This window comes from Musa acuminata, chromosome BXJ1-5 (assembly GCF_036884655.1).
Source record: "Musa acuminata AAA Group cultivar baxijiao chromosome BXJ1-5, Cavendish_Baxijiao_AAA, whole genome shotgun sequence".
In the NCBI taxonomy this organism is placed as follows: Eukaryota; Viridiplantae; Streptophyta; class Magnoliopsida; order Zingiberales; family Musaceae; genus Musa; species Musa acuminata.
In genome coordinates, this window is record NC_088331.1 from 339,334 (window position 1) to 366,261 (window position 26,928).

Sequence of the window (26,928 nt, forward strand, 5' to 3'; positions counted from 1 at the left end):
ACACAGCCTTTGAGCCGACGATATCAGAAAAATGAAAAAAGCATGAGAAATACAACACCAGGTCAGAGACACTGCAAAATTTCCCAATATAACAGCACTTTAGTGCTATATTGTTGCAAAGACTGTCAAAATGCATCAAAATGAAGAATCATCTTAACTTGAATGTTGAAACATAGATAAATGGTAACTTGATATGAGCCTAAATTAGACAAGTGATGCACATCTCTAAGAATACAGAACCAGAAGAAACAGAGAATGATCAACTGTGCTGTACAAAGATTTCAAGAATAGTGTACCAGATTTCTCTCCCCATACCATCATGATGTCTTGTTCCGTGCCGAATGGTAGAGTTCCATATAGTCCAAAGCCGGTCGATTCCACGACCAGTCTTGCTCCATCACGCGCTTGCACAGCGAGTGAAACCATTCCCGTTTGTCGAACCAAGCAGATATTGCTCTGTGATATCCAAGTATAAGATATATAATTTTGCTTGCTCCACAAATAATTTGGTTTTGCTTTTTAGAAGAAAGTGGAGATAAGTTTAATGACATAGATTATAAATTGTTCAGCAACCAATAAAACTGATTTATGTTTAATTAGAACTCATTCGATATCCAATAGTTAGAAAATTATGCAAATAAAATATAAGTGCTCGAAGAAAAAGTACACAAGGAAAATCAGCATGTCAGTGGTGTACAAATTGAAGAAAAATGTCTGCATAATGTGGAATATGAAATGCCAAATAACTTTTATCTAATGAACAAATTCAAGGGTTCCAAACATATTCCATTAGCTTCCTAACCATATGAAATGTAAACTGGGTTCAAGGTATAAGACAAGCTGGTAAAATTAAATATGGCCAAGTATGCTTTCTTAAATACTTAACTAGCCAAAATTATAACAGTAGTTTAAAGTGAGAGTTCCATGTATTAAATAGTTAGATGCTAACGCAAAGTAATTAAGTAAATAAAATGCAAGTTTTTTGCTGATTTCCTGAAACCCAGCACTGAACTAAATCAAGCAGATATAATCAAAGCACTTACAGATGAGTACCTCCTCATCACTCATTTCAAAGTTCCATTTTAAGAATAAAATCAATTGAAAAAAAAATAAAAAAAATAAAATTTGTGTAACGTGCCTGTTGAGAACATCATCCACATCAGCAGAATCAGCTCCATCAAAGCTAAACCCATTTGGTTCAAGACCTTGAGCTTGAGCTCTCTCTCTTTCAGTGTCAACATCAAACACGGTATCATAAAGTCCTGCATAATGAAAAAGCCATTTCCTCTTTTTTATTTCTAATAATAGAATGTATCACTGTTTAGAGTAAAGAGTGGCAGATGCATAAGCATTCTTGATGGCCCTATTTATACAGCCATGCTACTACACTTCATGTAAAACAGGCTATCTATTTAGGAATGTTGCAAGGATGACTGCACCGTAACATAACAATACCGTTTTTTATCAGGTAAGGCCTCTAGGCATTCAAGAAAAGCATTATGGTCAGAATGGGGCTCTGGGTATATATATTCACTCATATAAGTTAGGCTGTGCATATTAACACGATCTCTATTTGACACACCCAAACTTTTGGCAAATGCAAACTGATTTTGGCCTGCAACTGATAACAACTATTTCCATGATGTGGCTTCGGATGACCTTAAGGGTCAAAGCGCAACAGTGGTATTGTCTTCGGTATCGTCTTTTCCTCCATATCAAGTTTGTTAAGTTTAACAGTGCATAAACGAAATGATGATTCACTGAAATAGACTCTTCATTTGCAAAAGGTAAGGCTGCATGCAATGATCCAAATATCACATTGATAGGAGCCTCATGCACTAGACAGTCCACTAATTAACTGGTGATTCAGTTGCATGAAACTGTTGCTTGAGAATAAACTGATACTCTATTGAGAGCACAGTATGAAATTAGTAAAGCACTCACCCCCTGTTCTACGAACAACAGGAATGGAACCATATCTCATAGCTATAAGTTGGGTCAAGCCACATGGCTCAAAAAGTGATGGAACAAGAATGAAGTCCGCACCAGCATAGATCTGACAAAGGGAAATTGCATTAGGTCACATATACTTTATCAATATACAATGGCACCTAACAAAGAGCAGTAAGTGAAGTCTTACCAGATGAGAAAGAGGTTCATTGTAGGTCAAGCAAAAACGTACTCGATCACCATGTGAAGAGTGCAATTCACTTGCCAAGTTAGCAAAATCATTCTGTATACGAGAATCTGGAGCTGAACCAAGAAGAACAACCTAAAACAAATAGTTCTTATAGATTACAAAATGCTTAAATGAGGAGCATTGGTGCTGTGAGATCCAGTAGCAGACACAAATCCCTATGAGATTAAATATTAGATAATGCCAAGAACTGCATAAAGGGTATATAAAGTAAAACCTGCCCATTGTGCTCAAGCGTTCGCCAAACAGCGTGTTTGATGAGGTGAATTCCCTTCTGAACTGTCAAGCGGGTAATTATTCCTACTAGAGGATGATCAGATGTCTTCAATCCAAGTCTTTGCTGCAATGCCTCTTTAGCTGCCTTCTTACCTTCAACAACATTCTCTGGTGTGTAAGGCACCTAAAATAACAAAAATATGAAACCATCAGAAGAATGTTTTGACGGTTGGATAGACACCTCTTCAGAACCATTTTATAAAGAACAATCCTACAGAACAATTTAGTCAATTGAGCTAGACAGGTTCATAAGCCTGGTAGGGCCAAAACACTTGAGCATGGCCGCACAGGATGGCTAAAAATCTAGTCCATTTAATAAAGAATGACATAACCCTGTGGTCTAACCCAGTATTTAAACAATCCTTGGGTTGGGATCTTCAGTCAGATCAACAACTAACAGCAAATAAGATGCTTTGAACTACATGTCAGAAATACTATCTTAAAAAGAGCCACATTGATGAATGTGTACAAAGGTTCTACACGTGCTGGTCAACATTGGATGGCATGCCAAGAACTCCATGGTTGAAGGGCAAGATCACCTTAGGATGCACTCTAGATTATTTTCACCTGGGGAAGATGTATTACATCATTACTTCTAGACCATACCTCTTAAAAGAGTCAATTAATCTCGTCTCAAACAGCTTATGACCATTTTCAGTTCAAAAAAATTATTTGAAGAACCAATTTTGAAGTTCACAAGAGCTTAAGGATCCAAGGTATGCAAGATCTTCATCCTGTTTCCCTTAAAACTTATACTGCTAGGTCTAGCTTTTGATCATATTTTGAGTAAGTATAGGTAAATAGTTGAGGCAATAGTGATGATTACTTAAATGAATGAGGTAGGTACTCTTCAACATGATTTGGAATATTACTGTAGTACTGAATCTGATATACCAGTGCAATACATAGACTGATGGGACTTGACATATCAAACATTTTCAATTTTTTTATTGGTGTACCAAGTTGTACTATTCCATATTGATCGGTGTAAATGGTTCCAATCAGATTCCTGTATGGGTAGAAGCACCATATTTAAAACCTTGATCTACCCCATATACTATGTAATGGTAGGCCTTTGTCATGCCTTCATATATTAACGGCAGGCCATGAGTGAAAGTTTCTTGGTTATCTAACTAAAGATGCCCATGCCCATGCCCATGATGAAATACTTCTCTTTTTTGCCTTATCTTTTCTATTTCATTCTCCGATCAAGAAATTCTTCATGATCTATTGCCATGTGGCAGAAGATAATAAACTCCAGATGACAATGATGATTTCATAGTTCTCCATGCCAACTATTGAAAAACCACAGGTTGATGACAAAAGTCTTGACAATCATTGTTATCACCATGAACTCACTTTCCTATGCCGGTTACATTATTTGCTTACAACAACAACGACAAAGCCATAAGTTCTAACTATTTGGAGTTGATTACATGGATCTTTTACCATAATTGAGATATGTAAAAAGTCATATGCTTAGTTAAGTTCTGAGTATTCAAATCTTTATTTATAATTTCTATTAAAGTCTTTTTAGATATTTTTCTATCTCTCCTTATACCATTAACATTAATCATTTCATCTCTTCTGACTATCACATCCGATCATCCATCTCACATGTTCATACCATCTTAAATAAGTTTATCTCATTTTATCCTCTATCGAAGTGATACTTAATTATTCATGGATAAAAGTATTTCTTGTTTTATCTTTCCTAATAACTCCATACATCCATCTCAACATTCTCATATCGGCAACACAAACTTTTTATACATGTTGTTTCTTAATTATCCAACATTCAGATCCATAAAGCATTGATGGTCTCACAACCATCTTATAAAATTTTTCTATTAATCTTAAAGGTATCCGATGATCACACAAGACTCTTGACGTCCCTCGCCATTTTAACCTACCTATTTTTACTCTATGAATAATATCTTTATCGATATCTTCATCTTGTTGAATAATTAATCCAAAATACCTAAAACTTTTTACTTAAGGCAATTTCTTGTTCATCAAACTATAAGTATAGTTAAAAGTGCTAGGTATCAAAAGATTCTACGGACCCAAAATGCCTGAGTCAGCTCGCTTAGGCGCTTTCTTGAGCGAAGTAAGACGCTCCCAAATATTATAATTAAAAAAAATAACATGATTAATAAAAATAAACTAAACAAATAGCACTATAGATTCGTCTGAAGTGATACCTACTGTAGTCATGATTCAAGATTCTAAAGCTGCAATGACAATTTAAAACACTAAAAGTAACACTAACTACTATAGCAATAGCAATAATAATCAACATTTTATTGCTGATTCACTACAGCAAAGAAGGCAGCTACTGTTCACAGGGGAAGGGGCAGTTGCTGTTAACTACAGCAAGTGGTTGTTGTTCACGAGGGAAGGGGCAGCTGTTGTTCACTACAGCAGGCAATTGCTGTTCACAAGGGAAGGGGGCCTACGACGAGGCCGGTAGGGGGGAGACGAGGGGCTACGGTGAATGTAGGAGGGCTACAATGAACAGGGCACAGGTAGGAGGAAGGAGGGAGAAGAAAGAGAGATATACTAGGAGGGAGGGGAGGAAGACGCCACTGGGGAAGAAGGCTGCTGCCTTTGTTCATTGATGGGAGGAATGTCATCGTCGTGCAGAAACAGGAAAGAAGGTTTCTACGTTAGGGTTCTCATGTAAGAGGTTTCGAGCTTTCTACAACTATGTAACAGATAACTGGTTTCTTGTGTTTGGTTTGATACACTCTCGATGGTTAATTGGTTCAATCAAATCAAATAAGTCAGTTTGATTTGACTCAGGCTCGACTTGGTCTGAGTTGAACTAAGCAAGCGCCTGATTCACCCAACGCTTACGCCCAAGCGAGCACCTGAGCCGCGCTTGAGTAAAGATACTCGCCCAGTCAATAGGCGAGTGCTCAAGCCTCACCTCATCTCACCTAGGCGCCTAAGCAAGAACCCTATGACTTCACTGAACTTAACTACATTCTCTTATCTATTTTTAGAATTGCTAAAATTACATCTTATATATTCAGTTTTAGTTCAATTTAATCTAAAACCTTTAGCTTCTGAGGATTTGCTCCACCGCTCAAGTTTATAATTATTTTCACTTAGGCTCTTATCTACTAAGACAATATCATTAACAAATGACATACACCATAGAGGCCTATCACGTAAGTGATTAGTAATTTCATCCACTTAGGCTCTCATCTACTAAGACAATATCATCAACATATAATATCCATTAATCATGAATATAGATTTAACCAAATTTAATTACGTTGTTTGCTTAAGATATGAAATGAGAAATTCTTTGTTTTTAGTAGCTATATTAGTTATATTTGTAATATCTCGATTAATCCCACATCGAAAGTGGGCAAGATTATGATTGACTTATAAGAGTCTGATGCTACTATCAACTTTAACTTATGCATTTTGGTCAGTGGTTTGAGCCAAATGAAATTGATAAGCTAATTAGTTTATCAAACCCGGGTCGTGATAATGCTAGTGCTAGAATATCAATAAAAAAATTATTGATGTTATTCTAGAATATCATAATATGCAAACTTAAATTATTTTTTAATTAAATTTTAATAAAAATTATTACAACCAAAATAAATCAAAGCATGCATGTGAAAGAAAAATACATCATGTTAATATACAAACGAAGAAAGTTAAACTTATAACATAAGTTTAGAGTCAAATAATACCGGGATAAATTGATCATTGTATGGGTCCCAGATATCTGGATCAATACCATTTACAATACCGTGGAATTTGTGAAGATGAGGAGATATTGCAGTATTCCCAGCAACCTCCCTTGAGTATGTTTGTGATACCTACATTAAGAGATAAATACTTTAAAGTTTAAAGAGCAAATAAAAGTTTGAAGAACCAATTACAGTTAAAAATTACATATCGTCATTCGATTCTAGTCAAATCATCCCATACATGAACTCTTGAGCAAGCCATGTAGAACTAATACATCAAAAATAAAACCTGACTGCAGAAAATGCGAGAGCTAAAACAAAGGAACACACTAACCAAGGAAAGATTCTCATCAAACTTACACAAAAAGACTTTGGAATTTGGATCTTAACCAATTTGGGCTAATGAATCAAACATATTACTGAATCAAATTTTCACATATTGGGTGTATTTGGTTAAGCAAACTATCTTCTTTAGTTCCCTGTGAAACTATAGTGAAAGATGCAAGATTGGAAGAACAACCTAAGGTACAATCTTCTGATGAATTTTCTCAACAATGATAACAAATTTTATACATCAAAACCTTAGCAAATGAAGATACAACATCATGAATTTAAATTTCTCAATACCATAATGAAAATCTGTTCTGCTGTTTCATCCTGCTAAACATGACTACCAGACATTCTGTTTGGTACCTAACATGACAAAAAAAAAAAGGTTGTGACTTCTAACAAACTTCCATGTCAAAACAGGAAGTCAAGCTAAAAATGAAATGAAGTCTCACTTCAACTGCAGGTGACAGATGGATGACCAGGATCCTCTCTACCCCACCATCTTTTTGCTAGGCGGTCACTGAGTTGACAAACCATCCGAAAAAAAGGCTAAGTGACATAATATTGAAAAGTTGAAGAAATGAATAGATAACCCATTTAATCCATAAACCAAACTATTCCTTATTAAAACATTACTAGAAGGGAAAGAAAGAACAAAAGAAGCTTGGATGGCTTAGCGAAGAAAGTTCAAAAAAAAAAAAAGAAAGAAAGAAGAGAAACTGAAGGGAAATTAGACAACAGTGGAAAGAAAAACAGCTATACCACCCCTCCCCCCCCTCCCCCGCCCCCATGGAACTAAAGATTTGTGATTTGTTTGCCACTCATGGAACCAAAATTTATGATTTGTTTGCCAAAGGTAAGAAATGAGAGCCATGAGATATGCATCACTTATAGAATGTATCAATTTGCATATTAATTTGATCAGACAATTGGACTAATCAGCCAGATTGAACAGATAATCTAAGCATTGTCTAACTACCAACCACTCAACCAAGTGACAAACTGACAGGCATAGAAATAACTAATAAGACCTTAGGCAGGACATGATGGGTGCTGCTGGGTCTAGCCACCTCTCTAATCATTGTGGCTGGTTTTTAAAGCAATAATTGGACAAATGAGAAGTGATGGGGAAGCTATCACATATGAAGTTATAATGGGCCAAAAGTCCATGGTTACCGCAAGGCTGGCTCTATATGCATGGGTCTAAAGAATGAGACACCCATCAATGACCAATTAAACCATCTAACAACATCATAGGCAAGCCTCATTCAGTTGCATTTCTCCTGTAGTTAATTCTGTTTCTGTCGTTGAGTTTTTAATCTGTTTATAGGAACTATACAGACTAATTTTGCCACACATTGAACATATTCAACACAGTATTCCCTGATACAGCTTCTCACTTGTAAATTATGTCAATTTCCATTGTTTATAATTCCCAATAAACAAAAGATCAGCTAAACGATGTTCAACAATCTATACTTAAACTCATCCAGAAGATCAAACAAACAAGGTAAATTGCAAAAATTATCATGCTGCAGTAAACAAATGCAATTAAATTGCTAGGACAAAAGATAGAAACATGTTACATGAACAACAATAGAAATAACAAGAATATTATGAGTTTACCACTGAAAGGGAAAGATGTTAATTATCAAAAGGGTACTTCGGCAATAGCTCATCAAATATAAAAAAACAATTAGAGAAAATACTAGAAGTAATAGAAGAACCAGATACTGACAGTTGTAGCCTTGTCAGCATAAGTCATCGCTCTACCAATATTGTGCACCCCAAACTCAAGATTGTGAATTGTGAAGATCACTCGAGCATTACTCAGCCCATAATATATGTAATGTTCCTTAAATAACCAAGCTACAGGAGCACTGGACCAGTCATGGCAGTGTAAAATATCCTGTCCAAGGAAAAAATCAGTCAAGGTCTGTTGAAAAAAAGGATCAAATAAGCATGCAAGAGAAAGTCTGAAGTGATGGAAGCATGTTGGTAAGCTTACACCCATAATGGACAAAGCTCAGTTGTCATCCTGCAGAGATACTGGTAATTGGTAAATGGATATCTACCTTGTACCATACACAAAAAATCTGGTCATGCACACAGGCTTTACTAGATTGTTAAATTCTAAGGTAAAGACAGTGATTGATAAAAAATTGCACTTTTAATTAGCATTTTAGTACAGAATGAAAAAATTAAACATAAGACTGTCCATGCAAAATTAATGGATATTAATAGAAAAAATATACATTACTTCACTACTAGCACACTAAGTTAAAACAAGTTTGTCATCTCATTTAGATCTTGGAAAGCAAGGACAGGGATAGTGATTTCCTGGTGAAACATAGGGTCATGGCTCTATTGATGTTTCAAGATTAGGGACGGTTAATGCATGCTGTGCCACAGGTGTCATTCTGCAGCGGTAGCAGTAAATGGATATTTAACATGCTTTTTTATGAATAAATTCAGCCATCAGTGCATTCATGTTAATAGAAGACAAATTTCTAAAAGGAAGGCATGTTCTCAAGAGAAAATGATCACATAATAATCCATCAAACTATAATAAACAGGACTCTAGTTTTCAACATGATATATTAAGGCACAAGAACAGCACGTCTTTCTTTTAACTTACTGGTCGAAATCCACTCTGAAGAAGAAATTCAAGAGCAGCATGACAAAAGAAGCCAAATCTATGACCATCATCACTCCTTCCGTAGATGCACCCAACTGAAAACATCCTGCAGAAGATTATAGCATGATGAACTCCCAACATATTGATCTTCTCACCAATCAGAAGGTAATGCTATTAGTTTAGTTCATATTATACTTCACAAATTATAATAATCACATGGAAGTTCTCTAAAAAAAAAAGTTTCTTTATTTCTGGTATTCAAAAGTAGAGACTAGAGAGCACAAAGACCTACAAAAGCAACATAAACCATTTTCTCAAATATTGGGTACTTTATCTAGCTGGTTAGCTCGAATTGGAGGTCAAACCAAACTGGCCCCTCAAATTCCTCAAAATTAATTCAACAAACCCGAGCTCAGGATGGAATCTTTCTCACCCTAACTAAACCTTAATCACAGCATACAATGAGGTTGTTCAAAAATAAATCTTTCTCACCCTAATCAGATCATATATAAGCATCCTTTAAACATGTTCATCCTATATTAAATGAGCATCACATTATAAGAGATTCAAATCTCTAGTAAAGAGCTATTATATTTAGTGTATCATCTAAATTACAAGAGGTTCTAACTTCAGAGTACTTTGAATATGAACAAATTATAAATCACAATATCATATAAATTATATTGCCAATTGGGATTGGGTATGTGTTGGGTCAAGATAATTAAACTCAAGTTGAGCAACAGATCAAATCCAGAGACTTTGGTTGGGTTTGAGTAGGTTTTTAGGTAAAAACCAACCTAAGCCAGATTTTCCCTAGCCATCCAGACCAATAGTCAGGTATGATTCGAACCTAACCCATGTTACCATCCAGCGGAAAACCAATTAAAAAATGTCCATATTCTCTTTTCATCCCTAAATATCAAACCCTCACTCAAATCTTTTAGTTACAAGTTATGCAAAGCCACAAATTCTAAGGCACCCTTCTGTTGTTTATTGGAAAGCACACAGACACCCTTGAGCTGTAGGATTAAATATAGATGGGAAAAAAATACAATTTAAGAAAAAAAGCAGAAAATAATCTAAACCAACTATTAAAGAAGAGGACATTAACAATATGCCGAACCAGGCTAATAATTAAATTGCATCAAAATAGAAATGAAAGAAATACATGGTCATTTGGTTTATTTATGACCATGTTTCTAAGAGATGCAGTTATGCAGTTATGCAGTTATGACCATTTATGACCATGTTTCTAAATGAAAGAAATACATGGTTCTAAGAGATGCAGTTATGCAGCAAATTCCTGGAGGCTCGTAGTGCTGAAAGAGGATGTTGGAAACTAACAGAAAGAAACTTATGGAACGCAAGAATATACCAATAAATGAAACTAACAGAAAGAATTCAAGTGAAAACCAAAAGCTTATGTAATGAATGCATTAAAGAAGTAGAGAAGGCTATACAAGCTTAGTAATATTAAGAAATGATCGACGTTCTACTGTTCTAGAAGGATAGGGTAAAACTTATGGTGTTTCACTATGTTTAAAGATTATAGAAAAAGTGACAATTAGCAATTTCCTACAACAGACTAACTGAATTAACATAAAAGATGTCTCCAAGAAAATCAAAGCACATGCTGATGCATTTAACTTAAATAATGTAAGTACTTGAAAAGTAAAGGATTAATATTTCCACTCCCTCTCCCTCTCCCTCTTTCATTTGTTCTCCCGTGTCGCTCTCAATTCTTTCAATATCGTCCATGATCATTTAGTGAAAGGCTATTTGTTCAAGAAGAGGATATAAGTCCAAGATTCAGTCCAATATCTCCTCAAATCAAGGTAAATCCAAACCTAATTTCTAATCTAACTTCATGCAAATCGATAGGACTTACACGCACTGTAACATTAGTCTAAATCCAAACCTAATCTAATTTCTTGGCCTTTTTTGTACCACATTACAGACTGGCACACTGTATTGGTACATGCCAGCAGATTCCGGACCCATACAAGTCTGACAGCCTACAATGATAAAGGCCCGCAACACAAAATTGAATTCCATGAGTAATACTATCTTACAGAATAAAAATCATGACATATGAGATGCCAAACAAGCTAAGGAAACACACTTCAAAGTTCAAACAATATGTATAACAGGAAAATTAAAGAAAAAAGTAACTTAGTATTACACATAATACATAGTATGATAGTAATCTTCCCATGCAAAGTGATGACCAACTGAACTAACTCTAGATTAGATATGCTTGGACAATATAAAGGATAGAACTACAAGTACAAAGCCCTAAACAAAAAATTTGCTTTTACAATACACGTAAGAGGATTTGCATAATAATCTGCAGAAGAAATTACAACACAGCTAGAGACAGTTCTGCCTAAAAAGAGTGCAAAGCTATTAATGCATTATATATTCATGTACATCACTGTTGAACCAACTTAAAAGACAAATAAATAAGATTCTTCAAATTACTAATTTAGTTGTATAACTGTCAACAAAAATAAATTAAAAAATGTCCTTGCAGGTCTGTCAACCTGGAATAAGACAGACGAACTTTGATATTTCCACAATTGGTCATGACTCAGTCTCACAGGGCAACAATCACAAGAATCTAAATATTTTATTGTGCAACAAATGTGCATGAACACCTTGCTCTGGACCATGAAGAACCAATTCAGCTTAATAATTATATTGCTTTGTGTAGCTTTATTTTTATAGGAAAAGCCACAAGAGAAAGTGGCATTACCTTTGAATAAGGAGAATAAGCTTTCCTCCCAATTACCAACACCCCCCTCCCCCCTCCTCCCTCCTCTTCCTCCTCCTCCCCAATGCATCCAATACATAAAAAAATAAAAAAAAGAGCCATGGTAACATATAGTTTCCATGCTAAAAATAAGGAATGATTTGAACAACTTTCAGATGCATATAATTTTGTAGAAGTTAAAGATAACCAATGGAATGGACAAGTACATGATACAAGAGAGAAAGTTAATGCCTACCCATTTTTAGGCTCCAAAAAGTATACAGGAAGGCCCTCAACCTTTCCGAACCAGACACTTATTTCTGTTTCACCCCAAGCGAAACTATTACGGTGATGGAGGTCTTTCACCTAAATTGTAAGAAACATGTCAAGAAAATTTTCCAATATAAACATACATCAGAAACAATATAACAGGCACCACAGATGTCTCAACAATGAAGTCTATGCTCATGATATATTAAGAAAAACAGCACTTCCTTTAACATATCTAACAAACAATGATGTCAATCTTAATAGCCATTTAGGAGCAAGAGTAGTTTACATTACTAAGATTCATGCAATCATATTTTGGAAGAACAACATCGACTGTATGGCCTAAATCTTGAACTGCACGAGATAGACTTGTAACAACATCACCAAGGCCACCAACCTGCAAAGAAGAAAAAAAATGGTAGACTAGAGAATTGACCATCAAGGTAATATGATGAGAACGGATACTTTGTTCAACTCATAGATAATGTAGATTAAGATATACAACTCTATTACTAAAGAAATCAAAGTTTAAAGTTGGCAATCATGAAACTACCAAAAAATTTATCAAATTATAATTAAAAAAAAGTTGGTGAATCAGACACTTTAGAATAGTTACTCTTAAGCTCCAAAAATAATAGAACTGCATCTCACCAAACAAATGGTGGCAATCATTTTAACTTACGAAAAATAAATAAAATTTGTTGAAGGTAAGTACACTTGGTCATCAACAACATTTAACGTACACCAAAGCAGAGTTCACCTTACTGATCCATATTGGTATACTAATCGATCATACTAACATACCGTGTGTTAGTATGACGGGGCATACCGGCAACATGAAAAAATAGCCAAAAATAGCTCCAAAAATTCCTTTAAAAAAATAGATTAGGGTTTTTAAGTTGGAAATAAATATAAATTTAGTATAATTTTAACAAAAATAATCTAAATTAGGAAAGAATAGTGCACATATCTTTTTCGGACTTTGAGGAGTAACTTTGTGGTACGTTCTAGACTGTCCTTCCGTTGATATTGAATTATCTACAAAGAAATTATTTGAATTATTAGATTATTTGTTAAACAATTTAAACTGTAAAATTTAAATGAATCAAGTAATCGATCAATGGATATACTTGGTTCTAAAACCAAAAAGAACAACGGAACTCCACGGGCGATGGATAGGAGTCCTTGATCGTATGTATCTGTATATCAATTTGATATGTTTGTCAAAACCAATCTTGACATTGATCCTATGATATGGTATATTGATACACTGTATGCTATTGGTACATCAGTGTGGTGATGGTTGCAGTTTGATCATCGTTAACCATACATGTCCGAGGAAACTCTTGAGACAAGTACGATTGTGGCATGTATTGGTGCGAAGGTTAGAGAATGTCGAAACTTCTACTTTTGCCACTGATTTATTGCTCCATATCATAAAATCGATCACTGCACTATTGCTCGAAGAAGAATTACCAACTATCACCATCCTGCTGTTGGCCGTAGGATTCTCCATAATATGATGGCTATGAATACGACGAGCTTCACTCTATGTCTACATCATATAGTCTCAATCGCATTTGCTCAAAGTCATCCACTGTCTTCCTCTTCCCCTTTCATGTATAATCTTGACCAGTACCTTATCGAACTCCATGATCTGAATCTTGAGTGGCATACATAAAATACTATTCCTCAGTCTATGCACCACCCTTAAACGATCAAATGAGGGGATAGAAAGGGTTTAAAAACCTTAAGATCTAGTTCAAACAGTCAAATGGACCATTCAAATTCAACAATCCTAGCCATTGATTAGTATCGGTTGAAATCCAACCATTACCAATCTGACACGGACTTAGCTGGATTTGCCTAAGTCGTGCGGCACCCTCGCGCGTCCGTCCGCAAAGGTCAGCCTCCCCGAAGCCTCCCATTGTCCCTTAGGACCACCAAAAGAGAGAACGGGTTAGAGAGAACGCCTCCAACGGGATCCACAAGCAAACATCTCCGAAAAACACTTCATAGACAATGCAAATTACAAACAGACTTTACAAGCTCTGAACAGTGGCACAACAAAGGGTAAAATGGTCCATTACAGACCGAAAAGCTCTCGCACGTGTCTACATGACACAACCTTTATTTACAAGCCTAAAGAGGCCACCAACCCAACTAAAATGGGACTATTAAGCCTTCGGCCGCCCCTTTACATTCTGTACAAGGCATGAACATGACAAACGACACGGACATACATAAGCATTACATCAAACACCTTGTTTAGAAGTTTGTCCGTGACATTCTCCCCCACTTATCCCTTCGACATCCTCGTCGAAGCCTTTGTGAACACTGCAACTCTTCGCCTTTGCTGAGTCTTCAATCTTCTGCTCCAGCTGCAATGCGCCTCCTGGCTCCCAGCTGCTCTCCGCTGCTGTTTTTGAGTAGTCGAACCTTTGATCCGCCATGCTGCTTCAACTCGCCAATGACTCTGACTCTGGTGTGGGGTTGGCTGAGTTGTGTTGATCCTCGTTGATTCCTGCGGATCCACCAAATGAAGGAAAAGACCATTCTTACTGCGCCAGTTTCTCAAAATTTCCACATGCTGCTTGAACTGGGTGGATGCTTGTTGGAGCTTTAACGAGCATCGCCTCGCAAACTTCTGAAGTTTTGGGTCCTTCCTCCACAAAATCTGCTCATTGACTCTTCTTTCAGTTAGTTGTCACATCCAAGTAGGTTCGCATCACTTCCGCTTTCGATTGACATTTCGTTGGGAAATGAAGCGGACAATCTACTCTCAGTAGCACTGATCACCGTTGGTGAGGATTTGACAACTATTGTCTTCCATTATCTTCGAAGGGTCTTTGAACTTGTGCAGAGCTCCTCTGCTGGATAGATAAGAGAACTGGGGTACTCGGTTTCGCCCATTCTCTTAAGAGTTGAGAAGGCAAAGGTTACATGACTTCGCCCGCCTCCTCGAGGTTGTACTTCATGCATCGAGCTGGTTACTGGCCTTCGCCTGCTCTTTGCTCACACTTCTGAAGCACTTGAAGTGTTTGCACTCCTTGCGTTGAGTTAGCTACTGTGATTCACCTTCTCAATGCCATTGAACTTCTGGAATGCAGGAAGTTTTCACCCCAACTTGGAGTAATTCTCTGATAGATGAGGTCGCCTCTGGGATTGTACCGTCTTCTCCATCAACCCTGCCGCCTACTACACTGAGTAGCAAAGGTACAGCACCGCGTACTGCTTGCTTCGTTCCTTGGTCGTGCACTCTTGCATGACCCGAAGTCCTTCACTTACGGCTATCTTGATGAGAAACTTGTTGACACCGGTCTTACGAAGTTTCTTGGCCTCTGCCCTTCAGCCTTGTCTCGGTACTTGGAGATTGCCTCTGCATGCTCCACCTCCTCGGCCCCTTTCACGACCAAGCGCTCTCCCTCCGTGAGAGCAAGGGATCAATGACTTTCACGAAAGTCCCGCCTCTGCGGTACCATGGCGCTGCCATGCCCATGGCGCTACTATCCGTCGCCTCGCCTCTGAATCCCTTTTCTTCACAATCAGTAGATATGTCTCTGTGACACTCCTCTGAGTCCACCTCCATTCTAACTGATGCTTGATTTTGGGTAGCTAAGTCCCTCTGGACTCGTCGTCGCTTCCTCGCCCCTTTCGACCCCCTGTTTCAACACCTCTGTGTTTTCCAAGCAGTCCGTTTTGTCGATGGAAAGACAGACTGCAACTCCCATGCATGGCCTCTGCCATCACGTTGTAGAGTTTGCACCGATTCTGTTCTCCTTAGCTTCCTTGGTAGCAACGTTCGCTTACTCGACCTTGTCCTCTGACTTGTCGGGCTCCCTTAAGCGAATATGAGCTCTGGAGCAGTCCAACTCTCCAGCTGCTTCGATCATACCTCTGCATGATCAAGTCCCTCCCATGGAACTCACTGGTACTTGCATTCGAACTTTTCCCTTAGTGGAACACAGCCCCCATATGCTGATGACCAAGGTTTTCGTCCGATGCAAAATTCGATGCACGCACGGAAGACCCGCCTCTGCGGTACCATGGCCTTCACTCCTTGAATCCATAGCCCTTGCCGTCGTGTTGTTCACCGAAGTGGAGCTCCCAGTAGCTCCCGATCATACCTCCATATGATCTAGTCCCTCCCGGGACTCTGTCGTGTGTATCGCATTGCCACGAACTGTCCCACCACGATCCGCTGCACCATGTCGCCTCCTGGTGACATCTCCATTGCATTCTGATCCTTATGGAATAAACTCGAATTGTGAACCCTCCATGTGTGGCCTCTGCCAATACATCGCAGGGTCTCCTCCACCTTCGATTTTGTTCGCTCCTTTGGCAATCGACCTTCATCCACCCACTCTTGGGTCACACCTAGATGAAGCACCGCTCTAGGACAGTCCGTCGCCTAGTAGCTCCCGAAGTCCACCGACTTCACTGTAATTTGTGCACCATTGTCTGGATCCTGGGCCTCTGCCCCTACCAACACAATCTCCGCTGCGCACTGCTTCCTTCATGACAACTTTGAATGGCAACATTGTGGCATATTCTTCAAGAGTACCCGCCTCTGCGTCCTCTTGCCCCGTGCTAAGGCCTTCTGAACCCAACTTCGCCTCCGCAAATTGAGTCGCCTTAGTTCCTCCATCAAATGCTCCTCCGAGATAAGGTGCATGTGCCTAGAAGCTCCCTTCGTCTTTGGCACCATGCAAGATGAGTCCGCTCCGTCAGAATGAAGGACCCATGGAACAACATGATCCTACTCTTGCCTCTGCAAGAGTTCATGTCTTTGACCTCTGTCTAAGGAAAGCACTGTGCTTCTGCTCCATGTTCCAACTTCTCTGCTGGCTCCCTTCATGCGGCTTGGGTACTTCACCAAGTTACGCCCAAGTTGCTCCGCTCCTCGTTTTCGCATTGAGTCGATGGTGGCCCTCGTGCCCACCATTCCACAGGTCAGCCCTCCCTTGAGTCCGATCTCCACATCGATTCCAAGTGTGCCTTCATTTAAGTTGCTTCAGGTCGCTCCCCCACTTGATCTCGCAATGCATCCACTAATGCATTCTCTCGAGCGAGATCATGCGACAACTCCTCGCCGCTTGCTCAGTCCATCGAGCTTCGTGGAGTTGTTGTTTGTGAGGTACTCCTCCTCAACATGTGAGGTCCGTCTCACATGATTCTCCCTCTGGAGAGCCGGGACTTATCCCTCCTGGATAACTATCCCGTTGGAGCAACATCTCTCTTCATTTCGGAGACCACCATCCCCTTGGACTACTCCGATCTGCTGAACAAACTGTGCATTGTTCTGCCTCCTGCAAACGCACTTGCTAGATTGCGACTCCACGTCAATACAGCCCCCACTGCACCCCTCAAGGCCTAGCAACATGCTGAACTCATTGCACACTTCAGCCTCCTACGGACGTATCCTTCGCTTGCCAAAGAGAAAGTTTCAATGCTCCATGGCGCCGAGTCTCGGTCGCCTTGGGATGGCCACGAACATTCCGTCGTCCGCATACAAGCCCATGCATGAGTACCAAATTCTTCGAGTTAGCAATTCCCCTCACCTCTGTGAGCTTTGCATAACTCTTTTGGTCGTTGCGCAACTCATTCCACCTTGCATGGTCTCATTCTTGCCAAGCGCCTCGCTTGCCTAGAGCACCATCAAGTATAGTTGTCAACGTTGAGCCGTAGCTCAAACTCAGCCATCCCAACCTTTGTGCGCTCCAAATTCTTCCAAGCTTGCCTGTTCTCGTGGTGCCTCTTGCGCGAAGGGTTGGCCATTCCTCTGAATGCCAATTTCAGATGCCCGCTCCTCTGAGCGACTCTTTTCCCTACATCTCCATGCCCGTTTTCCCTCAAACGGTCGCGCGTTGCTGACTGCCCTCAATGCAGCCCCGCTAGGTCCCCCACGTTTGCATGTCAAGTGTTTCTATGAGTGCTTGTCCCGCTCTGATACCATATGACACGGACTTAGCTGGATTTGCCTAAGTCGTGCGGCACCCTCGCGCGTCCGTCCGCAAAGGTCAGCCTCCCCGAAGCCTCCCATTGTCCCTTAGGACCACCAAAAGAGAGAACGGGTTAGAGAGAACGCCTCCAACGGGATCCACAAGCAAACATCTCCGAAAAACACTTCATAGACAATGCAAATTACAAACAGACTTTACAAGCTCTGAACAGTGGCACAACAAAGGGTAAAATGGTCCATTACAGACCGAAAAGCTCTCGCACGTGTCTACATGACACAACCTTTATTTACAAGCCTAAAGAGGCCACCAACCCAACTAAAATGGGACTATTAAGCCTTCGGCCGCCCCTTTACATTCTGTACAAGGCATGAACATGACAAACGACACGGACATACATAAGCATTACATCAAACACCTTGTTTAGAAGTTTGTCCGTGACAAATCGGTATAGGTCGATAACAGTTAGATTTTGATCGTTTTGACTGGTACAAGCCACATATCAAGCAATACGAGGCCCTTTGCTATGAACCGCATGCTGATCTCCTATCGGACCGGTACGTACCGCCCAATACAGGACAACACGGCAAACCCTGCACCAAAGTATCTCACTCACTCTAAGTTCCTAGGTATTGCTTGTGGATGTACACGATAAGCTTTGATTACTTGAACTTTGAACAATAAAGTTTGATCCCGATAGGACTTGTTTGTCTAAGGACACTAACTAGAATATAGGTTTTAACTCTTCCACATGCCACCTTGAGAATAATATGATTTGATTGACGATCCACTAAACATAATATCATTAAATTTAAGCCACTCAAAATTCTTATCATAATCGTGTCATAAAACTTATCCTTAAATTTTGCTATTCAACTGCACTGCCTATAGATTACATTTAGGTTTTTGATAATTAAATGAATCTCCTTTGCAACCATTGATTTTTTACAGGTGTTTTAGCTTATTCCATGTGTATAATCTTTTTTTTTTCCAGGTGTACCATATCAGCCATAATTTGTAGTTATAGTCTCTCGACACCGATAATTTTTTCCCCACAATCATCCTCTACTATGAGTTTTAGCATGCTTCATATTCTTCTCACCCATTTTTCACTCTTGATTTATATTTACTTGCCTTTTCTTCACAATATTCTTCTTTGTACCAGTCCACTCAAGAATTTTTACTCTATTGTTTATACATATTTCAATTGTTTCTACTTTCTTATCACTCTTCCTGTGCTTTTTTCCTTTTCTGTTGTTTTCTTTGTTTTCCAAGGTTATTAAATTGTTTTACTTTTCACAGATGGCTGTTTAGGCCAATCTGTGTTCAGTAGCAGCAACCCAAAACCCACTAGCTAACTTACAACCTAGACAAGAAATGTTCTATAGGTATAGCTACAATTTTTCTCAACATCTCATGTATGCACAAAACCTAACAAATTTAAGTGTATACATCCATAAATAATTTTTTTTATGAGATTTTTAAACAACTAAATAATTTGGAATAAAAAGGAAAAATGCATTTAAAATCAAGTTATCTCACCAAAATAACCAATTCAATAAAACATATATGGAAATTCTCATTCTGGTTTTTCCGTCTTCCAATAACTTACACATGAATAGAAGCTTTGGTTAGAATTCTATTAAAAAGATAAAAAAGCATACCAGAATAAGGAAGGAACTTTTGAAAAGGAAAATTAAAAAATGCAACAGATGGAGGAATCTAAAGGAACCTACAATCCAAAGGTACAATTTTTCTAACAGTACTGAGCGCTGATGATGAGAATGTTACTCTGATTGCTCAACAGAAACAAGTTGAGGAGGATTGTATGACCAGGAAGAATGATGTGTGCCATGCCAGCAGAATTTTAGTATTAAACTCAAGCAAAATTAGATCCATAATAGCATTTTGCAGTCACTAGCGTTCCATATACAAAATAACTGTATGTTTCTACTGGAACCAATCATTATGATTGATGGTCATGATCTTATCCTAGCTCCTAAATATCTAACTTCCATAGAGGTCATGTAAAGTTCAATATATAAAGTTTACCTTTGCTATAGGTGCCATCTCAACAGCAATATGTACAATATGCATGGGAGGTTCCTTTGCAATTCCTCCAGTGACAGGAATATGATAGTCCATCCCATTTCTGTTATCATAAATCCCACCATTTTCCCTCTCCGAGAAAACAAAATCCATCATGTAGGCATCCATTGGGACCTTAACTGCAACAATAAACAATGTCACTTTAATAACCTATGATGTTGATCATTGAACTGTGACATCTAAAATATGATGCTGAATGCACGTGAATTAACACATCCTTATAACAATTAACAAGAATCTAGAAGTAAAACCATTTAATTGTAAAACAACAATAAACAATTATTACTTTGCCTAAAGATGTGACTTGCTATTATTTTCTGAAAGAACTTGATACTCTTAAACTTACTTGGAATTAAGGCTGTTAATTGATCAGGTTAGGTTGGAATTAGATCAGGTCGAGCTGAACTAGCTAGGATGTATTGACCAACCTGAACCAGATCCAACGTCTCATCAGGACAAGATTTGATGTGACCATCTGTATAGATATAGATCACCTGAGGTGGAAAAACAAGCTAGTTAGGATAGATTGGTGGGTTGACACATTGAGCCAATGTTTTTACTATTTACTGGTTAATCACCAAGTTGGATCAACTTGAGCCTCACTATGAAGTAAACATGTGGTTGACCTGAAGTCAACCTGATGTATGAAATTCACTAGTTGGGTAGACTGATTGGATCTGGGTCAGCTGTTGATCAGATAGCTTCAGATGAAGATTGCCTAGTTGACCTTTTAAAAGTAAATGCATGCTATATAAATTAATATAAGATGTCAAAATAACATTGAAACAACCAATTAATTTACATTAACTACAGCAAAAACATCAAAGTGAGTAATATGAGACAAAATCTTCACCACCCGAGTGATTAAAGAATAGACATGTAGAAATGTGCTTTTAAGATTTTCTTTACTGTACAAACTCTGACCAGTTGCTTTGAGATGTGAACCGTTTTCTGCAGGCACCATTTTCTGGGGAGGTAGGGGGCCTTTACGGTGATTCCAACGGTTAAATGAGCATTTAAACCAAACTTCTGGCTTGCCATTTAGAACTGTATGGTAGGGATTATAGAAAACAGTGACCATTCTTCCAGCTCGCACAACAATTGGCTCAGAATATACTATATGCTTTTGAGACAACAAAAACAATTTCATTGTCCTTTCCTTTGTTTCAGCCTTCATGCGTACAGTTTTCTCAGTCTGTGAAAACCAAACGAGTAAATGTGAAGCTGAGCCTAAATTTCATGTTATGCTCAAACATTAACAAAAACAAACAACGACCTAAGAACAAAAAGGTTTCTTATCTTCTTTATGTATTATTATCCGGTATTAGTACTGAATCATTCAGGCAAACCATGATACTAACCTTTTTACGAATAGCTTCTTCTTTTGATCTTCTGTCTTCCTGAAACTTTCTGTAGATTTGGTTTTCTTCTTCGACCCAGGACACTTCTACAGGTATGCTCTTTGGCACCGTAGCATGGAAATCCTGCAAGTTGTTATTGTCATAAACAATTGCTTTCCCTGGTGGACCATCAGCAAAAACCCAATCCAGTACCAGTGCTCGACCAGGTACAGCAACTGTAGAAAGAAACAACTACTAATTACGAAAACATCATATGCAGTAACTTCAGAATCTAACAATGCATTATGGTAGAGGAGTTAGTATGAGCGTGATGAGTAAACAAATTAAAGTTATTCATCTGATAGAATTTGAGTTAGATTTACTCCCAAACAATTTGATTTGCTGTACAGCCTAGTCAACCTAACCCTTGAAAACTTGTTATAATACACTAGGTTACTGACACATCACTCATGTTTGTTCGAGTTAAAATCAAACAGATTATGTCATTATGCTCAAAGGGAAGAGTGTCTTTCTGATACACATCGTCAATATTGAGGTGTAGAGATGGACATATGTTTTCCACCAAACAAAACTCCATTGTCACACATATTCCACTCTATGTTGGTAATGTGGATAGAAGTCTGAAATTGCTCTTGATTCTAAAACACTATTCCTTGAAATAGGGTTTTTTTTTTCATTTTCAGCCATCTTTTCAGCTGATTTTTGGAATTCAGTAGGTACATACCAGTGTACCGACACTGCACAGGTATCAACCAGTACCTAGGGTCAGTATGAGATGGCAATCCTTGGGCTTAAGCATTGTAGGTTTCTCTAGCAAAGCTGAACCAGACAAGTTATTGGATTATTGGATTGCTTAGGCCATTAAAATCACATAGGTGCATATATCTTCCCACTGAAGCATTGAGAAGAAAAAGGTCTCTTTATTATAGTCATAAATCTTTCGTAAATTGAAACAAACAACAAACTTGATTTAAAATTAGTAGGATTTATACAAACGGAACAACAATTTTTACATGATTACTCAATGGGTAGACAAATTGAAGGACAAGATCACTGTGACCATAACTTGGTTAAAAATACAAGGAAGCAGTTGGTGAAGAAGTTCAATCACAAAACAATTCTGAGACCAAGATGGAAGAAGAGATGTTACTAGTTTCAATAGTTTTTCCCTATTTTAAGTTTGAACACACAGAGACATAAACCAAATAATTAAACATGAAAAAATTTCCCAAGATGAGAATGGAAATCAGTTGTTTTCGATCATGGTAAATTGGAACAAAAAATGAGCTAGAACACTAATACCTCTGTTCCAGATCAATTGTAAAAAAAAGTTGTTCATTTACTGCATAAGGAAACAATTATGACTGCCTACCACAAAACTAATTGTTCAAATATTTTTGTGATTGTTTATTCCTTCTTTCTTTAACTTAAACATATCATTTGTTTTCCAGCTTCTACCATCCAGCCAAAATTTTGCATTGAATGCTTTGGATACATATTGGAATCTTGAACTTTGGATTTCAGAGATATATTAAGTTAAGCTCTCTAAGAAATTAGTCATAGTCATTGAAGGAGTCAACTTCAGATAAATCCCGCAATGACCTTAAGAAGCTGTTCTTTTTTTTTCCAGAAGAAGCTTTTCTTTTAAAATCACAATCAACGACAAAAATATTGATTGTTGAGAACTTTGAAATTTTTAATGGAATTATGATAAATGAATTTCTTAATGCGCATTAATAAGATATAAATTTCAACAATTTTATTATTCATCATATAATATGAGCTGAAGAGCGTTGACTGATGGAAGAGGCAATTTCCTAATCATATAAAAACTAGACAAACTTTTCGATATTGTCTTTTAATGCTCTCAAATCTCAATATTAGCATGTCAATCTTGTAAGTTCAAGTTCACTACTTTTTCTGTAATAAAAAAAAAGTACATTACTATTTCAGTGTGCTGCTCTATCTTAATTTTTGTTGCTTTTCTCATATTCTTCTTCACAAGATCAGCCTATTGGATATGTCAATAACTGTTACTCACACATCCTTATCCATGCAACAAAGTCAAATCTTCAACTCTAACTTTCACATACTTACCCAAGCAATAAAGTCAATGACCATATGCATTAGCATGTACTCCTGTTACCATACTATTAACCTCTGACCTTGTTTAACTTGTTCCTTAAGAATTAATGAGAGTAACAATCAATGAACACATTCCATCTGAATATCCATGCAATTTGGTAGATATTACCAGTAGTGCAATGATAACTATAGGTAAGTTGAGATGAGCAGAAGGGCAGGTAGTTCGTGATGAGAAGGTTTCCTTCACACATCAAGATAAATGTAATGCCAGGAAAAGGTACAAGATTTTTAAATATAAAAATCCACAAAGAACTGCACATAGGATCATAAGAGAGTAAACATCTAAAAACACGTACCATCCGCAAACCACCAATCACCATCTCTTTTTTCAGAATGGGAAAGCTTCTCGATAATGGACAGTCCTTCATCCCAGTTGTTAAAACCTCCATGAATCCAGATCTCTGCAGCATGAGAAAGTGGACGGCAGCTTCGATTATAATACAATCTGACCCTATCGCCTCCTTTGAATAAACTAGGTTCTATGTGCCATATATGGTGAGCAGAGTTTGAAGCCAATTTCATCACATGATTAAAACCACGCTTTTTTTTCTCTACCTCCACCTTTGCCTGTGCTCTGTCAGCTTCACTTGCAACCTTTTCTGCTTCCTTCCGGCGTTGTTCTTCAGCCTGCCTTTCTTTTTCAGCTTGCTCAGCGGCAAGTTTTTTGAGTTTCTTGTGTTCCTCTTCAAGTAAGAAATCTTCAAATGCAACTTCATCCATACCACCTTCCACAAGTAGAAAAAAGTCTTCCGAATTATTATTCTCATAAGTGTTAGCACCATTAAAAAACACATAATCAACTCTATATGCCTCCTTAGGCACATAAATTTGACAGGACCACCAGTCCCCCTTAATATCAGCTTTCTGCAGCTTTTCTGTGAAAAATTTCCATCTCCAACCATTGTATGCACCCTTGATCAAAACATCAGCTTCATTTGCCAAAGCTGATGAGCTTCGGTTCAGGAAAACTTTGATAACTTGGTCAGGATTCACGATTTGTGGAACAACAAATACTTTATTCCCTCTTGAAAAATTTTGATCAGCGAGATTCTCCAGAAGCTGTTTATGTGTTCGCGCATCCATATCTGCCTTCAGTTTGACTAACGATTCTTGAATAGCTGTAGTTGTGTATGCTATACCATTTTGATCCTCAGGTGGTTCATCAACGTCAATAATACCCAAATTACTCTCTGACACAGCTACTTTTGTCTCCTTTTCTCCAGCTATCACCATACTTTCTGCTATGGTATTTCTGCCTATCTGATCTTTTACATAAACCATTTCTTTTCCAGCTTCATTGAACTGCTCAGTCATGGCCTCTCTTCCAATTTCTTTGTCACTATGATCAACTGCCACATGCTGAGATATCAGACCAATTCCATCTCCTTCATTCCCAATCTCAGCTATTTGTCCATCAGTTTCAGCATCACAAGTGTCATCAGAAGGCATGTGTGCAAAATTCTGTTGATCTATCTCATCACCTGCCAGTGCTTTTTGCTCTGTTTCTCCCAGGACATCTAATCTCCTTTTTCCTACAGTGCTTGGGATTCTTGAACTCGAAGCAACTTCAGCTGTTTGTGCTTCACCAGCAACTCTTCTATCAGTCAATCCACTGCTAGAAATTGTATGTTTGCTGGAGCTTGAACTTCCCGACACTTCCTTTTCATCGACCTTGTTTTGGTCTTTCTTTCGAATGCTTGTTCCTGCCTGTGGTTTCGGAGCAAAGCCTCTAGGGTTGGAGGCTTTGGTCATTGGAATTAAGCTCCTTCTTGGCTGCCTCTTTGAATAGCCTGCGGAATGCAACTAAAAACGTGGAGAAAAATATACAAATATACTTGAAGAAGAATTTGACCGCACAATGACATGAGAATCACCGACCTGAACCTGCTAGCATGCGAGGTGTAGCACTGATTCTTGTAACTTCTTGAAACCTCAATGATGACTGAAGGAGAAAAAAAAGGAAAATAGAAGAAGATGAAACATGCCAAGAAGTATACGATAAACCATAACCACAGATAAGTGTACAGTGCAACAATTTATCCTGACAAAAACAAAACACAGCAGGTATAGAACTCATGAATGGATCGTAATTTTCAGCTTTTGCATGGACAAATTAGCGCCCTTCCCATTCAAGAACTGAAATCTTCTTGCCTATAAAAGCGAAGAAACCAACTAAAATACAAATGAGAAAAACAACCAAACAAACAATAAATACAGGTAACTTCAGCTTTTGCACGGACAAATTAGCTCCCTTCTCAATAAAGAACTGAAATCTTCTTGCCTATCAAAGCGAAGAAACCAACTAAAATACAAATGAGAAAACAACCAAACAAACAATAAATACAGGTAACTTCAGCTTTTGCATGGACAAATTAGCTCCCTTCTCAATCAAGAACTGAAATCTTCTTACCTATCAAAGCGAAGAGACCAACTAAGTACAAATGAGAAAAACAACCACATAAACAATAAAAACAGGAAACTTGAGCCTTTGCATGGACATATTATCGCTCTTCTCATTCAAGAACTGAAATCGTGCCTATCGAAGCAAAGAAAAACCAACTAAACTACAAATGAGAAATAACAAAACGAACAAATATAAAGACAAAGCAAACAAGAAAAACAACGTGTATTGCTGAATAGTAGTCTCAAGATCGGGAACTGAGATCAAAATCATTCAAAAACAACTCAAAACTCTTCCACCGAGTATTTATGCATGCTCAAAACAAGAGAAATCCCTCCGAGTCGAGCAAAAGGAAGAATCTGTCACTGATGAAGACAGATCTTATCAGCTTACCTGCGAAAAAAGCCCAAGAACCGACCGAATCCTGAGGTGGGAGTTCTCCGAGACGGTACCCGGACAACAAACAGGCCGCTGCGGCTGGAGAGCCATCGCCACCTTCGCCACTCCGAGATCGCCCAATGCCGCGGCGCTTCAGGGCCCAGACGAAGAGACAAGGAAGTGTGGGTCTGAAGAGATCCAAATGATAGGTGCCGACTGTTGCACGAATCAAGAATGACGGACGAGAAAAAAGAGGGAATTTTCGGGATTTGGATTCGGGATCGAGCGGCGGAGACCAGCAAATTCGTGTTGGCATTGCTTGATTTGCGGTGGTCTCCCCGCGTCCACATGAGTGGACTACATTTGAGCGGCTTCGGTAGCCGTCGATGATCGTAAAG

General features: G+C 38.3%; 1 protein-coding gene across 2 annotated transcripts; it reads right to left on the reverse strand.

Annotated features, from left to right (window-relative positions):
- Positions 1-131: 131 nt before the first annotated feature.
- LOC103983686 (starch synthase 3, chloroplastic/amyloplastic) lies at positions 132-26,928 on the reverse strand. 2 transcript variants are annotated; one of them, XM_009400949.3, is made up of 16 exons: positions 26,546-26,928; positions 25,630-25,693; positions 24,048-25,541; positions 21,607-21,821; positions 21,170-21,440; positions 20,189-20,364; positions 12,466-12,573; positions 12,163-12,272; positions 9,155-9,260; positions 8,255-8,425; positions 6,187-6,315; positions 2,415-2,597; positions 2,141-2,272; positions 1,945-2,056; positions 1,139-1,262; positions 132-456 (listed from the first exon to the last, which is right to left on the reverse strand). In XM_009400949.3, the coding sequence occupies exons 1-16, from the start codon at positions 26,639-26,641 to the stop codon at positions 318-320; spliced, it is 3,630 nt and encodes a 1,209-aa protein (XP_009399224.2). In that variant the 5' UTR covers positions 26,642-26,928; the 3' UTR covers positions 132-317. The 2 variants fall into 2 exon arrangements, with proteins under 2 accessions (XP_009399224.2, XP_065037325.1); XM_065181253.1 differs by lacking the exon at positions 12,466-12,573 and having other exon boundaries at positions 26,546-26,916.